We start from the raw sequence: 15,693 nt of genomic DNA, 5'->3' as shown, positions 1-15,693 counted from the left end.
CTCAAAAACATTCTTAGCATACAATCATGGTAACGAGCAATGGAGAGCTGTTGATAGTACAACATGTTGCGAGAAATGGCTCCCTCTATAGTAAGGTAGTTTTTTGAGCAGGAGGTCATTTCTCATTCAAATAAAGACTTCAGGTCTGAAGCCTTTTTAGGCATCTGTTGAAAGCACACAATATTGTGCAACAAGGGTGTCTTTACTTTGTTTGTTCTCTTGCAACTTCGATGATCAATTGAGTCAAAGTTTTCACATGTTTGTTATTTTAAGTGAGAATACTGGTCTTTGACAATTACCAAAGGTGTCCCGGGTTGGACTTCACAAAGAGTTAAGATTTGTCTTATCTCGAGTTAGGACGAGTTACTCTTTTAGGACTAGTCCTAACTCTTTGTGAAATCAACCCTGTGCCTTTAAATGGCATACCTTTGGTGATGAATTCTCCGTATTTGCCGACGTAGTCGGAGAGCTGTAGACGTACTGTGCCTTGGAGATGCCTTCCAGACGCTCGGATAGCATCCTCGGATCTACGCCATTACGTATTGCTTCTTCCTCAAGTGTTTCTGTTTCAAAATGTTTTTTAAACGAAATTTGGTTTACAAAAGGTGTGGAGTTTGCCCCACATCACATTGATTGAAAATCATGGATCTGTACTGTGAAATGTTGAAAAAATGAACAATGATAAATAATAATAAATGAATAATAAATAAAATATCATAGTTTTTTTATATTTTTTTATTATTATTTAAGCCCAACCTGCGCTTTTTTATAAAAAACAAATACTATTACCGACATACACCCCCTATAGATATATATATCGATTCGTATTGAGTGAGTACCTTCTTCGATGAGCTGTGGTGGGTTGCTTGTTGCCCGAGATCGAGGGCTGTTATCACCGGGAGGTCTGGTCCGCTGCCTGGGAGACTCCAACAAGTTCGTACCGCTGAATAGTAGAACAAGTAATGATGAGTTATTACCCTTTACTTTTACCTATGTGTCAGGTTCGCTCATGTCATGCTTTTCACTTTAATGTGGTCCATGGTTTCAATCTCACCTCGGATGGTGCATCGCATTTGGATTGAGTTTTCATTCCTTTTTTTTAATGGGTTTTCCCCATTTTCCTATCAGATTGTCTTAGTGGTATCTTGCCCTGCTTTCACTTTTGGTACATGGTTCCAACCCCACCTTGGACAGAGCCTTGAATGTGAGTTGAGATTCCAGTACCTAATGAGCTTTCCCTCGACCCCCCCCCCCCCCCCTTCCACTCAAATACTGAGCATTTCTGCAGTATCTTCTCTACACATGTACCTTCATGCCATACGGGTTACAATGACTACGCCTTTTTTGATCCCTTTGATAAAAAGGCATCGAGTGACAATTGTCAGAGATTTTTAATTTTTGGCACATGTTGGGATACACCAAGTACATTACTGGTCTTTGCCAAGAATACCGAAAGTGTCCAGGTGCCTTTGATCACATACAATTATCAGTATAACTACAGTTTCACCTCGATACATCTTTGGGATGTTCTTACCATTTGACCACGACCTCTACGTCTCCGTTGGGTGTTCTTGTTATTCTCTGGACCTCCTCGTAGGTGCGTCCAGTCAACGGCATACCACACCATTCTAGCACCTGATCACCCTCACGCAAACCTAGAACAATCACACCAAACAATTTTAGTCTGAAGAAAAGTGCTAAACGTACTCTAAATTTGTTTGTACAGTTTGTGTGTACTATGTTGGACTTGTTGGCATCATCGTTATTTATCACTTTGTTACTTTAGCTTGAGGAGAGAATTTGGGAGGTTCCTAAACTATAAAAAACAAAAAAACAAAAAAACCAGGTCAGAATTGACCTTGATCGAGGGTCAAGGTAGACTCGACACTAGTAACAATCCCGTGAGAGTACTTTTTTATCAGAAAAACTCACCAACCTCTCGGGCCACAATTATAGCTACATTTTTAACGGCGGATATTTTGGGACATGAATCAAGTTTAGGGTCCAGGGGTTTGACCTCATACATAATGACCCCATTTCCGGGTCAGGCTGACATGGTAAGTAGTTAATTACAAAATGCGATTTTGATTCTGATTCTGCGTCAGGTTGACCCATTTCTCGGCCATAGTGCATTTGACCCATTAATGATTGCCCCAAACATGCACGTTGACTTGATTTGATTAGGCTCTGTACAAACGAACCTTCTCTGTCTGCTACTCCAGCCCTGTGTATCTCAGCAATGTAGGCAACCAGCTGATCCGATCCGGGTATCCGTTTACCGCCTATTATCCTCATACCGATGCCGTGGTTCCTGCACTTCTTGTCATTGGGATCACGTGGGAGACGGAATCGTCTGGTGGGAAACTGGTAGTCGGCGCGTGAGACTTGTCGTGGCTGTTGGGAAGAAAGTTTACATAGAGTCGAATGGCTGGTGACTTTAAGACATTTGTAGAGCAGCATCAATTTAGAGACAGAAATAGATGGGCTGGACACACTGCCCGAAGAAATTAATGGATTAGCAACCAAGGACAGGGAAAGGGAAAAGAGGTAGACACAAGAAGATGTAGAGATGACGTCAAGGTATAAGCAGGAATTCGGTTGTGTTACATGGATCTATAGACACTGGGTCCCATACTTGGGTCTCGTACTTCTAGACCTAACCATCTTGGTCTTGTTCCATCTATCCAGTAACAGTAATGGATACTAATATTCATTGTAAAGAACAGGAACCAGACTATTTTCCCTTCCAGTCTCGGTTTGATTATATTGAGTTGAATGAAGAAAAACAATATGGCCACACTATGACCAAACGTCTATTTTATAATAGAAATGGCACCTGTGATGCTCTTCGTACCTGCATGTGTCGCGATCCAGCGGGGACACTTTGACAGATTGCCTGTCGCCGTCGTTCGTCCTCGTCGTCACCACTGTCATCTGCTCGTCGTGTCCATTCACTTGCTTGCATTCTATACACCTGATCACCGTAATAGTAATCTGTGTGGGGTTATATAACAGATGCAGTGCAATAAATAATGTTTGTACAAAGATAATACCGTTTGAACAACGTCCAAACCTCAGAAAATAATACCTATAGTTTTTCTCGGATTGAAAGTAGGGTGAAATAAAGGCAAAAAAAGTAATATCTGTTCGGAGCCAATACTGTTTCCTTGGTATTAAACGACTGTGACTTGATTACAGTCCATCGTAGCTCTAGAGTTTCCACTTGTACTCCTGGCTGGAGAGAAGCAATCATGATAAAGTGCCGAGAAGTGTCGCGACAGACTAGGTCAGGAATTGAACCTATATTCTGTACACTGTAGAAATTGAGGCCACCGGCCTATAGACCGCTCGGTCACGACACCGCATTTGGCAGTTTGTGCATTAAGGTGTTAATAATTGAGGTGTTTAGGTTGGGACTCTGGACTGGGAATAAAAGTGGAAGGGTTGTATGACCACAAAATAAACATATGTGATTGGAGAACATGGCAAATAAAAAACATGCAATAAGTTACCTTCTGGAGAAGCTTGTCTCCTCTCTGATTGTAGCACCCTTGGAAGACTTCTTGAACGAGATCCTGCCGACGCCCGTTCACTGTTGTTCTTAGCACCTTTGGAGAGGTCCTCACCCGAGTGGTGATGCTGACGTCGTCTGTGATCACGGTGTAGTTCACGCTCACGATGTGAATCACGGTCTTGATCACGGACAGGACTTGGGCTGATGGTGCGTGCCCGTTCACGTTCACGCTCAGACGACGAGATGTCCTCACGCGACCTGCTATGCTGTCGATGGTGCGATGACTCCCTATGAAGGTCACGGTCGCGGCTGCCACGCTCCTCTATCGGCGTCGTCACGACATCCTCACGGGATCGATGGTGCGGTCGGCGCTGGTAGTCACGGTAGGAACTCTCCTGGTAGTGTGACGCCGGTGAGGTGCGACCGTGTGAAGCCGGTGAGGAGCGACCGTGTGAAGCCGGTGAGGAGCGACCGTGATCACGGTCACGCTGATGGTGGCGATGGTGATCACGCGGTGGGTCACGGTCACGGTGGTGTCGTGACGACTCTTCGGAGCTTCGACGTTCCTCGGTGCTCCTTCGTCGTCTACTGCTTCCCTGTGGGTTTAGAATCACAAGGAAAAGAGGAATATGAACGTTGCATATATTTATGGGTTTATTTAATAGTAAGGCAGCCGATATGTTTAATTGCATGTACAGTCTGACGACCCATAGGCTGAATTGCAATGGTACAACACATACAATTTCTTTCAAAGCTTTCTTTAAAGCATAGGATGATGTCACAGAAAGGAATTTTCCAAGTGGCAGAGTTGATCAACGGTCGTGATATATGACATCTTCCACAGTTCTGACAATAAACACAGCGGGAGGATGACGGATGACTGTTCGACCAGTTCAGTTAATTTTTGCTCATGGGCGCAGCTACTTATGTCTTTGAAACATAAGCAACAACGATCTGAGTTATTATGCTACCTGCTTACAAAATGTTGATGTGTTATTTTAAATCGGCAAGTATGCACAGCATTGGACAAACGTGTTGTTTAGTCGAAATCATGACAATAATCTGTTAAATTTAGTGAACATTTTGCAAATAGCACTTCCGCCAAAGTGACTTTGATTAAATCTGTTTTTTTTTGTAAGGGTTGATTTGACATTTAAAAAAGCAATCTACTAACAGAGATTAATGTGATACTTTTTGGTTTGTGATCACTAATGATGAACTATGCACGTTTATTGGAATTTGAGGCATTGCATGGTCAGGTATCAATATATATTTGGTTTGTGGTAACACCATGTGTATATCTAATTGCCAGATGGATTTTGTTCTTAAGAGAACTGCCCTGCTTTATATCCTACTAGCGTGGAGTATGCACGTTTGCCTTGTTTTTCACTTCTGAGAGATTGTCTAGTCCAGAAACATATCCCACTGCCTCGGTCAGTAAAACAGATCTCGGCAAATACGGTAATGTCAACAGAAACCAATTCCGATGGGGTCCACAGACCAAAGGGAACTTCAAGGGATTCAGAATACTGACAAGCAGAGTCAACATCCAAAAACAGGAAGTAAATTTTGCATTGCAAATTAATAATAAACCCCCCTCGTATATACATGAACAGGTTTAGTGAACACTCATTCAGTTTTTAGAAAACACTGAGTTAAAATTAATCAAGCAGCCTTTCCACGAATGAAAAAAAAAAAACAAAAAAAAAAAACACCCATGAGAATTTCACCGACTTCAATTAATACTCGCCCCTACAACAAAATGTTTTTGAAAAGTCTCTACGGAGCTTATCCGCACAAACAGATTTGAGCTTAACCCGATTTGCTCGTTCTTGCCCGTGGACCTACGTAGCATTAACAATGAATAATTCGATATCACCATTCCTGGCCCTTTCTGGATAATATAAAAGGTGGCCAGTGGCCTCTGGTTAAAAGGGAAGGTTAGCTTTGGGTCTAATCTTTAATAACAGTGGGTGAGCCATTCTTATATTGAATATAATTTTGAAGAAGCATGTGGACAGCCTTTGTACGATTCTCACTGATGTGTCAAGTTGTGTATGACTTTTTGACACTGTATACATGTATAGGGAGAATATTTTGTGATACAGATAAATATCGTTGTCGCTTATACTTATTTTGTCGGTAATGGAGTTTAAATTTTGTATTGTAGGATTTGGTCACTGACAATTTAACCAGATTTTTAAAATTATTTTTATTAACTTATTTTTTACGTCATCTCTAGTGAGGGTAAATTTTGATCAGAGCCCACCATGGAGGCCCTCTGTACACCAAACTGTATTAGTAAAAAACATTAATATAATTATGCAGTCAGTATGTATGGTTTGATTTGCAGTCATACATACCATGGCTGAAGTGCATTGTATTTCAAGGTGACTTCATTTTAAGCTTGGGCTTCTTCCTTGTTAGCTTGTCGTTATATTATTGTCAAAAGATTTGGCTGCGATGTATTCAACCAATGGCCTTGGTTTGAATCCCATTTAAAGACAGTGGACACTATTGGTATTTGTCAAAGACTAGTTTTCACAGTTGGTGTATCTCAACATATGCATAAAAAACAAACCTGTGAAAATTTGAGCTCAATCGGTCGTCTAAGTTGCGAGATAATAATGAAAGAAAAAACACCATTGTAACACGAAGTTGTGTGCTATCAGATGCAAGTTGATTTCGAGACCTCATCCAATTCTGAGGTCTCGAAATCAAATTCGTGGAAAATTACTTCCTTCTCGAAAACTGCGTTACTTCAGAGGGAGCCGTTTCTCACAATGTTTGATACCATCAACAGCTCCCCATTACTCGTTAACCAAGTAAGGTTTTGTGTTAATAATTGTTTTAAGTAATTACCAATAGTGTTCACTGCCTTTAACACTTTAATAAATATGAACTGTAACCCACTCAATGCTAAAAGCTCGGGCTTCAAGCACATGAAAGTAAAGTTATTTTGATATTAGACATTGGACATTCACATTATTTGTACAGCGGACGTGCTGCTATTTTTGTTGTTGGACATTCACTTGGTTCGTAATAGCACTTCAACTGTTTTGTAGACCTGCTAACTCTATTTATAATTTTAAGTGAGGGAGAATACTTCAAGGCATTTACAGATTTAACAACTCCTTTCCCTTACGATTCCCCAAAACCAACTTCTCTATCGAGAAGTTCAAGTAAAACAGCAAATGAGTTATAATGACTACGAGAAAGCCTCTGCTATCACGGTCGAAAGTATTTTTGTTTGCATGTGTACCATAATATCTTCCTTAAAATGAAAAGAAAATACAACAGGCTGTGACATCAGAACAATCAAAAACCCGGTTAAAAACATATCTGTTTACTTTGTACAATAATTGTTGATTTCCTTTTACAGCGCATAGGGGTCTCACGGTGATATGCGCTTTATAAGAATGGTTGAAATTTATGTAAAATATGACTAGTTACTAATTTGTAAATCTTTAGTCTGCGATTCGGGGAATGTGTTTCTTACCTTGCTACTGTCAGAGTAACCCGCCTCGTCATCCTCAGAATGACCCCTATGGGAGCCAACACTCTCCATGCTGTCTTGTCGATGAGGGCGCTTCTCCCGCGAGGAGGACCTTTCTAGTTTATGATGGCTGCTAAATAAACAATAAATTCACCACTCTCGTATAAAAAACAAACAAACAAAAAAAAAACAAACAAAAAAAACCATAAAGATAATAAACTTTGCTTTCAACGTACTGTTTTGTTTCTTGGTACTAACTTTTCTTATTGTGTTTTGGAGTAAGCCTGGCTGTTTGTGCATGAATTTAGATAGCAGCAAGTTTAACCATTTTCAACTATTAGCAACAATTTTTGCTTGTTTGACTATGTTTCGTGTTTTCAAACAACCGAACAGTCGATCATTTAGAAGACCACAACACTGGACTCTCAATGATCAGTAAAGCAAAAAAAAAAAAAAACTTATTGTTTCCATTGTAAATTGAATTTATAAAACGATGATATGTTATTTTCTTACCTGTCTCTTCCACTACGCGTTGGTCTCTTCCCCTGCTCCGAAGAACCTTTTTGCAACCTCGTCTCTTCATCCAGCGGCAAGATCAATCCCTGCTGGTCTCGTTTAATGACTGCCCTCTCGCGGTCAGTCAGCTGAGGCGTGGACATTGACACAACCTCCCTGGTGCCCCGGGTTCGATCCCTGGTCACCGTCTCCAACGACCCGTACCGTCGATGGTCACGGAGTGGGGAGTGGTCACTGTCTCCCCTCCGTGCGATCTCGTCAAGGCTCTGGCTCAACTTGACCGGTCCCTGACCGCCTTTTGACGAGGGAGCCCCGCCGACAGCTGACCACTCAATGCCCCGTCGTATCTTTAGTTCGTCCAGCCGTTTGGCGGAGTCCTCCATCTGCTTCTTACGGCGTTCGATCTCCCTTCTGAACTCTTTGTCTTGCTGTTCCCGGATTTGTTTCTCGATGATTTCTCCTTCACGACTCAGACGGTCTGCTTCCTCCGGCTGGGATTAGGAGCATAAGCAGCAGGGAGGGATAAAGATTAATAAAAGCAATATCAAAAGTACTGCCGTCAATGATCCATCGCTTAAAATAATGAAATGTTTAAAGGTGTATGCTTTGTTTCACTGTTGTTTAGCTGATATTAAATTTAAAAATCTATCTTGCTATACATTATCAATAAACCCTTGCATTTCTTACAGAAGGTACGGTTAACGTTTTTCAAATGGGCTTTATCTTTTGGTTTGAAGTTGTTAAACTTAGTTGTTCGACAAAACATCGTTCGACAAAACATAAAACATTTTTCTTTTCTAAATTCACCGTCATGCCTCTATTTCCTTCTGTAAAACACATACCCCCCCCCCAAAAAAAAAAAACAAAAAAAAAAAACAATATCATTCAATCATCACAGCGAACAAAGAAACAAAGAAACGTACACCCCGGCCCAGCACATAACTGGGAACAAACACCCCAACAAGAACTTAAAAACAAATAACTTACTGTTTTTCTTCGAAACGTACTGTTATTAATTAAGTTTATTTCGCATAAATGTTGTGCCATGGCGGTTATGCCCGTATTTTGTTCAAATTGAGAAACCTTTCAATTTTTCTCATTATTTATAAGCGCAACCATAACACTAGTCCTTGAGTCGTCAAATGCCCGAGGGTATGCCTTAATTATTAACTCTTCTAGTATTTAATTAACTTCAGTCAATTTCAGATGGTCTCTATTCATTCATAGTCACAGTCTACTTGATACAGAATCATGCGATGATTTCTGAATTCACTTTTTGCTCGTTTGTGTATTCCCATCATAGATTTCGCATTAAAATTTAGTCGACATTGAAATGTCGAGATTCCAAAAGCTAGCAATAAATTTTGGTATTTACTTAAAGGCAGTGGACACTATTGGTAATCGAGAAAGAAGTAATTTTCCACGAATTTTATTTCGAGACCTCAGATTTAGAATTTGAGGTCTCGAAAACAAGCATATAAAAGCACACAACTTCGTGTGACAAGAGTGTTTTTTTCCTGTCATTTTTATCTCGCAACTTCGACGGCCGAGTGAGCTAAAATTTTCACAGGTTTGTTATTTCGTGCAAATGTTGAGATACACAAGCTGTGAAGACTAGTCTTTGATAATTACCAATAGTGTAATAGTCCAGAGTAAAAAAGAAAAAACCTGTTTTGTATACCATGTGTTTGAAGTACGACATCTTGTCGGGGGGGGGGGGGGGGGGTTGGATGTCAAGTTTCTTGACAAAGTACAATATTGCATATCATTATAGGGCATGTAAATTTACATGTCTCAATCTTATTTATTGATTTTCAAGTTTTTTTTCCAGTACCAGTCCTCAGGACAATTGTTTGGTCTGGAACACCATGGAACTACGGTATAGGTCAGTTCCATTGAGGGACACTAAAGTATTGACTTAAACATCAAATTAAAAAAAACAGGTATTGGAACCTGCACAAGTTTTCTGACAAAGTTCAAGAATAAATAATATTATAGGGCCTGTAAATTGACATGTTTCAATCTGGTATTGATGTTCAAGTTTTTTTCCAGTACAATCCTCGGGACACATTTTGGGTCTGGAAACACCTAGAGGGAACTACTGTCAAATTAAATTAAATTGAGTGACACTAAAGTATTGATTGAAGCATCATATCCCCAAAAAATGTAATTGAATTAGCACAAAACAAATTGAAAAAGTTGAGGAAATGCTGTAGTGATTTTGTGTATCTTGAATACCAAGATAAAGTGCCAATGGTGTATACAACACCCAAACAAGCTGGGCATTTTAGGTTCAAACGCAAAAAGGCAGGCTCTATTAGGAAGTTTTAAAAAGAAACTACAACAACAACAACCCAACAAAACAATCAAACTAACACTGGTATAAACACGCTGTACTTACCCTCATGTTCCCGGGTGTATCTCGTCTTCGCCTTCGATGACCAGATGAGGTACTCTCCGATGACGTCTGACTCGTCGATGTATCGAGAGGGGATGACCTCTCTTCCGGTGTGACGTCATTTCTATGACGATACCTCCGAAGCTCGTTACCCTGTTCCCCCTCTGGCATTAGAATGGCATCGTGCTCAACAACCGAGTGATGTAAGAGCTTGCCCTGAGACTGAATGACCTCCGCCTCGATGTCGACATCTTCTTTAATCGGTGAGAACATCGGTGGGACTGAGTCGGCGGCTTGACGGCGATTCCGCCGCCTCTGGGGAGACGCTTGCGGCGAGAGGCGGTTACCAGCGTTCGGTTTATTACCCTTCTTATCTGGTTTGTCCGTACTCGGAACAGTCAATAACTGGAGTTTACCGCTGTTTTTGTGGGCGTACAACAGCCCCATTGCTGATGAGTCTCTACCACCGAACTCCTTCCCGTGGGAGGAGTGAGTTCGAGCGGGCTCGTTCGTCACAGCATCCCTGTCGAGCTGTGCTTTTTTATCGGCAGTGACGAGTTTCAGCTCCTCTTTAAGTTTCTGGCGGACGGTCCTTAAGCGATAGTCTGGGAGTTCGAACGTGACCGAACTCCAACTGTCGCTAAGACTGCCTCTGGAGCCCGAGGAGGACGAATACTGGCTACTGCAGCTACGGTCGGAGTCGTGTAACGCCCCGTACCGCCTCCGGACGTCCCGCTCAATCTCAGTCCTATCGTAAGCTTGGTATGCCTTTCCCGTGGTCTCAGAAATTTGCTTCTCAATTTCCCTAATGATATCTTCCTCTGATTTGGAGAGGAAGAGGGTGCTGCGTGGAGCCCCTGGAGGTTCAAGTCCGTATCGTGCATGAGTAGGCGATTGTTGGCTATCGATTGTGTTAAGGGTTTGCATAGAAAGAGCAGGTGCACCGAGTCTCCAATCAGTATCAAGTATATCCTTCTCTCTGGACTCCCTGCCACTCCCGATCGGTCCGACCTCCGAGTCTGACACGGAGCCATCACTATAGAATCTTCCTCGTGGCTTTGGTTGCCTGCGCCGCGCAATCCTCTCAGCGGCCGCCCCTACACGCTGTCGATCCGCCTCTATCCTCAGATTGCGCAACTCTTCCTCTCTGCGCTGTTTCTCGATCGCTGCTGCTTTTCGGCTCAGCATCTCTTTAACACGTTGCAGTTCGAGCTGTTTGCTCGGGTCGGATATGTTCTGGTCTTTCTCCAGGAAGACCTTGTGGGAGCCGGAGCTCCGGGGAGCGGTAACGGGCACCTGGTCGGCTGGGATGGACGGCAGGCGACGTCGAACCTTTCTCGGTGTGCTTGACGGTGTACCACCATCGCTATCGCAACTGTCGATATCGCTCGATGACGTCTGAAAAACAATTTGACAGTCATTCATTCATAACATGGTCAACAATGCTTTATTTTTACAAACATATTACAGCATACAAACATTATAATATTTACCAATTTTCCAACACAGCAATACATTGCCATTACATCGTCAGTCAAGATCGTGTATAACAACCCAACTACACCCTTGCTATACTTGCTTTAACACACTGCCAGCGTACAGACTACTGCAATGGAACTGTTTGTCATTTTAAGTTCATGGTCTTGATACATAACGATCGATCAGACCGATACCTTCTTTGTAAATAATACACTTCGGTTTCGATGATAGGAATCGACGACTGTTTCTTCTTATTAATACGTTGTGTGTATGTTCAGTGACGAATCTACCACGTGTATGCGTTAATACTTGATGAATAATTATGTATGTCTAACTCTACCGTTACATAGTTTATTAAAAGAGTAGAGAGAAAAAAAGACAACATGTAGGCCGAAGACGGGAAAAGGTTATGTGTGCATCACTATGAAGCAACACTGTAACAAATATCCGTAAAATTAACGGCACTTTACCTGGCAGCTAGGGTGCCAGGTTAAGTGCCGTAAATTTCACGGTGGAAGTTTTTAGTAAACTACCCCTTCAAGGCACAACTTACAAAACTTCCACCGTGAAATTTACAGCTTTTTACCTGCCACCCTATAGCTGCTATGTAAAGTGCCGTAAATGTTACTGATTTCTTTTGTTACAGTGAAGGATATCACCCGTATAGGTGCGACGACTGGAATGAGCGCTTCAAACATAGTCAGTACCTAGTTAAAGTTGTTAATCGTGACCCAGTTTCAAAGTGTTGCTTTAGCAGGAAAAAACGTCGTTAAAATTTTCTGCTGAGCAAGATCAGCAGGATACTAGTCAACAATTTTACACTTGGCATTGTATTTTGGCTTAAATCAGCTTAATAGAATTTGGCCCAGATTAAAAGACTACAGAGGACTTCTTAAAAGCTGTAAGTGAAAATCTGGGTCTGATATTGAACATTAGTACGCCTTGAGCACCTCATTTTGAAGGATTTTGGCACCCTATTAACTTTCTTTTTTATTGTTATTATTAGTATGTGATACAAATTTGCGAAATTTTGTGTCACCCGACTTAATTGATTTCGGGGTAAAAAGAAGGAGTTTTTTCAATAGTTATGTGAATGACTTAACCTTACAAAATATAAAAGCACCGGAAGAGGGTGCACGTTGAAGTAATGTGGTTTCACGATAACAAAAACCTCGATTTGAATGGAAAGGAATTGGTGTTGGATTTTCTCCCATTCTTCGAAAACAAGATGCATTGAAAATTCCGAATCAACCACTTTCTGGGGGTCAAATTATTTGAATGACTTCTGTGACTTACCCTTCTTTCTGAGCTGACACTTTCTCTCATCATACGTGTTCTAGCCGGAGCTGTTGATCCTCGCTGAGTTGATGTCTCTCTGTCAGCACGGCTTCTCCTGGCAGCAGGGGGTGATGTATTGGATGCACTACTACTTTCAAGAGGCAAGTACTTCAAAGGTGTCGACCGTAAGGAGGAGCTTCTCTCGGGGCTCGAGGCACCGCTCGACGAGGCTATCGAGGAGAAGGGCATACTAGCTCCCCAGTCGGTGGTATCACCGTCACTCCCGAATCCACCATGGACGTATTTGAGTCGAGAAGACCGACTAGCGACCGATTCAGTGTCTGTCGAAGGTGCCGACGATGGAGGGGAATACTCCGGGCTGGTGCCGACTGCGATGCTGGTCGTCTTTGCATGGTGGGTGCTTACATGCATTGGAGACATGGGAGAGAGGGACAGACTGTCGAGTGTTGCATCGGTACCAGCGTCTTTGAGTATCTTCGCTTTAGGAGTCTGTTTTATTGGGGAGCTTCCCGCGCTCGTGTCTGTGTCTGATACGGGTGTGGTGGTTTGTGAAGAGGTCGATTGCATCTTGACTGATTTGGGTCTTTCTTCCTCTGAGCGGCGAAATGGAGAAGATTTAGGAATCATGACACTTAAGATGTGCTCTGTCTGCGTCCCGGTACAAGCATCTGCTGTTGTCGCTTTCTTCTTGCTGGCGTCTGGTTCCTCCACTGTTTGAGGAATAGGCCTAGCTGATGGCAACTCAACAAAGGAAGGTAGATCTGGACCGACTGCAATAGCCACAGTCTGGCTCGATGGAAACGGTCCGCTGTAGTCATCGAAGCTGGTACCCATGTGCGTGATAACCGATTTACATACTGTAAGAGTGACGGGCGACATTTGGATTTCATCAGACAGTTCACTCGGTGAGTTATCATAAGAGTAGCTATCATCATTCATGTGTTTACTTGCTTCAAGGAGATGCTTCGGGGTTGCCGGTGGTGAGAATCTGAAGCCAGGACTGAGAGGAGAGTCCAACTCAACGGCTTTCCTCCCAGGGCTTGCAACTTTTGGTCTTTCAAAACTATCAGTATCATAACTAGGAGTCCGTGGTGAGCTCAGCAAGCTGTTGCCTTCTTCTGATTCTAGACTGGAGTAGGCTTCCATGCTGTACCTTGCAGGTAAGTTGCCAAGAGGAGGGGGTTTGGGTCTGGGACCTTGTGCACCTTTTATGTCTTGGTTTGACCGTACAGTGTCAGGCGGTTCGTCAGACGATTGACTGCTTGTAAGGCTTGATGAAGAATTGATATCATCTTGAGAGTGTCTTTGTAAGTGTTTGAACTGCTCCTTGGTTGCTGACCGGGTCTGACTGTCTGCATCACCTATGTTACCAGTGTGTTCAACTGATGCTGCACCTCGATCGTTGTCAACAGCCTCTCTCAAAAGTTGTTCTGTCTTGTGTTTTTCAGATGAAAGGGATCTTGTTATGGACTCATGAGTCTGGACAATGTTCGTTGAGGCTGGCTGTTGTCTTTCCCGGACAGTGTCTTGTTCTGGTACCTCTTCTTGTTCTTCTACTAATGTTTCTAAACCATCTTCCCTTGATCTGGTGGCAAAATCCTCAACAAATTCTTGCTGTTCAGTTTCATCTCCGTCCATTGCCTGGAGGTCATCCTTGGTCCTTGGTAGCTCTTCATCATCATCTGAAGACAAACCTTCCTGTGAGGCATCTGCGTCATCATCGTACTCGTACTCAAACGGCGAGTCTTCTGCTAGTGAAGGATCAGCGTACTCTGGGGACGAGAAATCTCCAGCCGGATGCTCAAGGTCATCAACAGGTGACCCTGCCTCCTCGTCAAATATTGGCGACAGTGGAAGCTCCATCACGGGCCTGCTTCTGCGCCTCCTGGGTAAACTGTTCGGTTTCTGTTTGCTGTACTGGAACTGTGGCTGTCCGACAGCGGGCGTTCCAACTCTAGTTGTACCGTTGTCGGCATCGCCGGATGCTACAGAGTCTTCCTTTCCAATTTTGGTCAAGTCTTCCACCGATCGATATTTCTCATCGGTGGCAAAGTCATCTGGCGAGGATTGAGGCACAAACAATTTCTCGAGGGTTCCTTTTGAGGCATTGATTGAGTCCCCGTTCGATGATTCCGAATCAGATACCAACTTGGGATCGCTTCCTGATAGAGTTGACATGTCCTTCATGTCTCTACCTAATCGGGATCTGCTTGACTTAATTTCACTATCACTGTGATATTCATACGAGTCAAATGAGGAGCTACTTGTAATGCCTTTTGCACCTTTTGCTTTCACCTCATCGTCCCCTGTGCAATCTGCAGATGAGGATCTTTGCGAAAAGCTAAGTATTTTTGATCGTGAGTTTCTACCGGTCTCTTGTACGAGCTCTCGTTCGCGCTCAGTTAGCATAGTTGTTGCCGAGAAGCTCCCAACCCCTTCCTGTGACTCGTGAGATGTCTCAGGCTCCCTCGCTGTGGTGTCTTCCTCGTATAAGACATCCAAGTCACCAAACCGTCTCTGAAGGTAACTTTGCTTGCCGTCATGCTGTGTTGCATAGTCCTCGACGGTGTTATTATTGCTCAGGTCCTGCTCAGTGCTGTCCTTAGTCTCCTCTTCCACCTCCCCGTATTCTGGCGGCGGCAGACCCGGTATCTGCTCGCCTTCGGTACCCACAGGTTCGGTACTCACATTGGTGTTTTTATCACCTGCCATCTCGAGAAGCTGTCGCATCATCTCATCCTCGTCGAAATCAATCTCGGATTCCTCGGTGGTGGTCTCTTGCATCCTCTCGGCACTGCTTGCTGAGGACATCGTCATCGCGTCGGTGGAGTTACTGTCCTGATGTACCAAGGCTTGGGACAGCACCGCTGCCGTTTGGCCACCGTCCGGGTACTGGTGCGTGTCGGTGCGGGAATAAGGTGAACTCGGATCATCCTGCGACGCAGATCGTGGTGGTTTGGACGGTGGTGCTACGGAAGTAAAACAATATTT

At 43.1% G+C, this 15,693-nt stretch overlaps 2 protein-coding genes across 3 annotated transcripts in view; both read right to left on the bottom strand.

The window, feature by feature from the left end:
• LOC139950623 (uncharacterized) overlaps window positions 1-14,356 on the bottom strand; it is a 42,817-nt gene extending 28,461 nt beyond the window's left edge. Inside the window, exons 1-10 of one of the 2 annotated variants that reach the window (XM_071949401.1) lie at window positions 12,700-14,356; window positions 9,928-11,322; window positions 7,524-8,017; window positions 7,014-7,143; window positions 3,513-4,110; window positions 2,855-2,994; window positions 2,202-2,394; window positions 1,535-1,655; window positions 840-943; window positions 427-563 (exon numbers count right to left, since the gene is read on the bottom strand). In XM_071949401.1, coding sequence (XP_071805502.1) covers window positions 427-563; window positions 840-943; window positions 1,535-1,655; window positions 2,202-2,394; window positions 2,855-2,994; window positions 3,513-4,110; window positions 7,014-7,143; window positions 7,524-8,017; window positions 9,928-11,322; window positions 12,700-14,340 — 4,953 coding nt within the window. In that variant the 5' untranslated portion in view covers window positions 14,341-14,356. The remainder of the gene's footprint in view (window positions 1-426; window positions 564-839; window positions 944-1,534; window positions 1,656-2,201; window positions 2,395-2,854; window positions 2,995-3,512; window positions 4,111-7,013; window positions 7,144-7,523; window positions 8,018-9,927; window positions 11,323-12,699) is intronic. The other variant, XM_071949409.1, reaches the window with a different exon arrangement.
• The window catches only part of LOC139950066 (uncharacterized), a 39,946-nt gene continuing 38,603 nt past the window's right edge, over window positions 14,351-15,693 (bottom strand). Inside the window, exons 4-5 of the mRNA XM_071948702.1 lie at window positions 14,397-15,671; window positions 14,351-14,355 (exon numbers count right to left, since the gene is read on the bottom strand). Coding sequence (XP_071804803.1) covers window positions 14,351-14,355; window positions 14,397-15,671 — 1,280 coding nt within the window. The remainder of the gene's footprint in view (window positions 14,356-14,396; window positions 15,672-15,693) is intronic.

The sequence above is a fragment of the Asterias amurensis genome, chromosome 2, assembly GCF_032118995.1.
Source record: "Asterias amurensis chromosome 2, ASM3211899v1".
In the NCBI taxonomy this organism is placed as follows: Eukaryota; Metazoa; Echinodermata; class Asteroidea; order Forcipulatida; family Asteriidae; genus Asterias; species Asterias amurensis.
The sequence above is the reverse complement of the archived record's forward strand: the minus strand, read 5'-3'. Positions and strand labels throughout refer to the sequence as shown.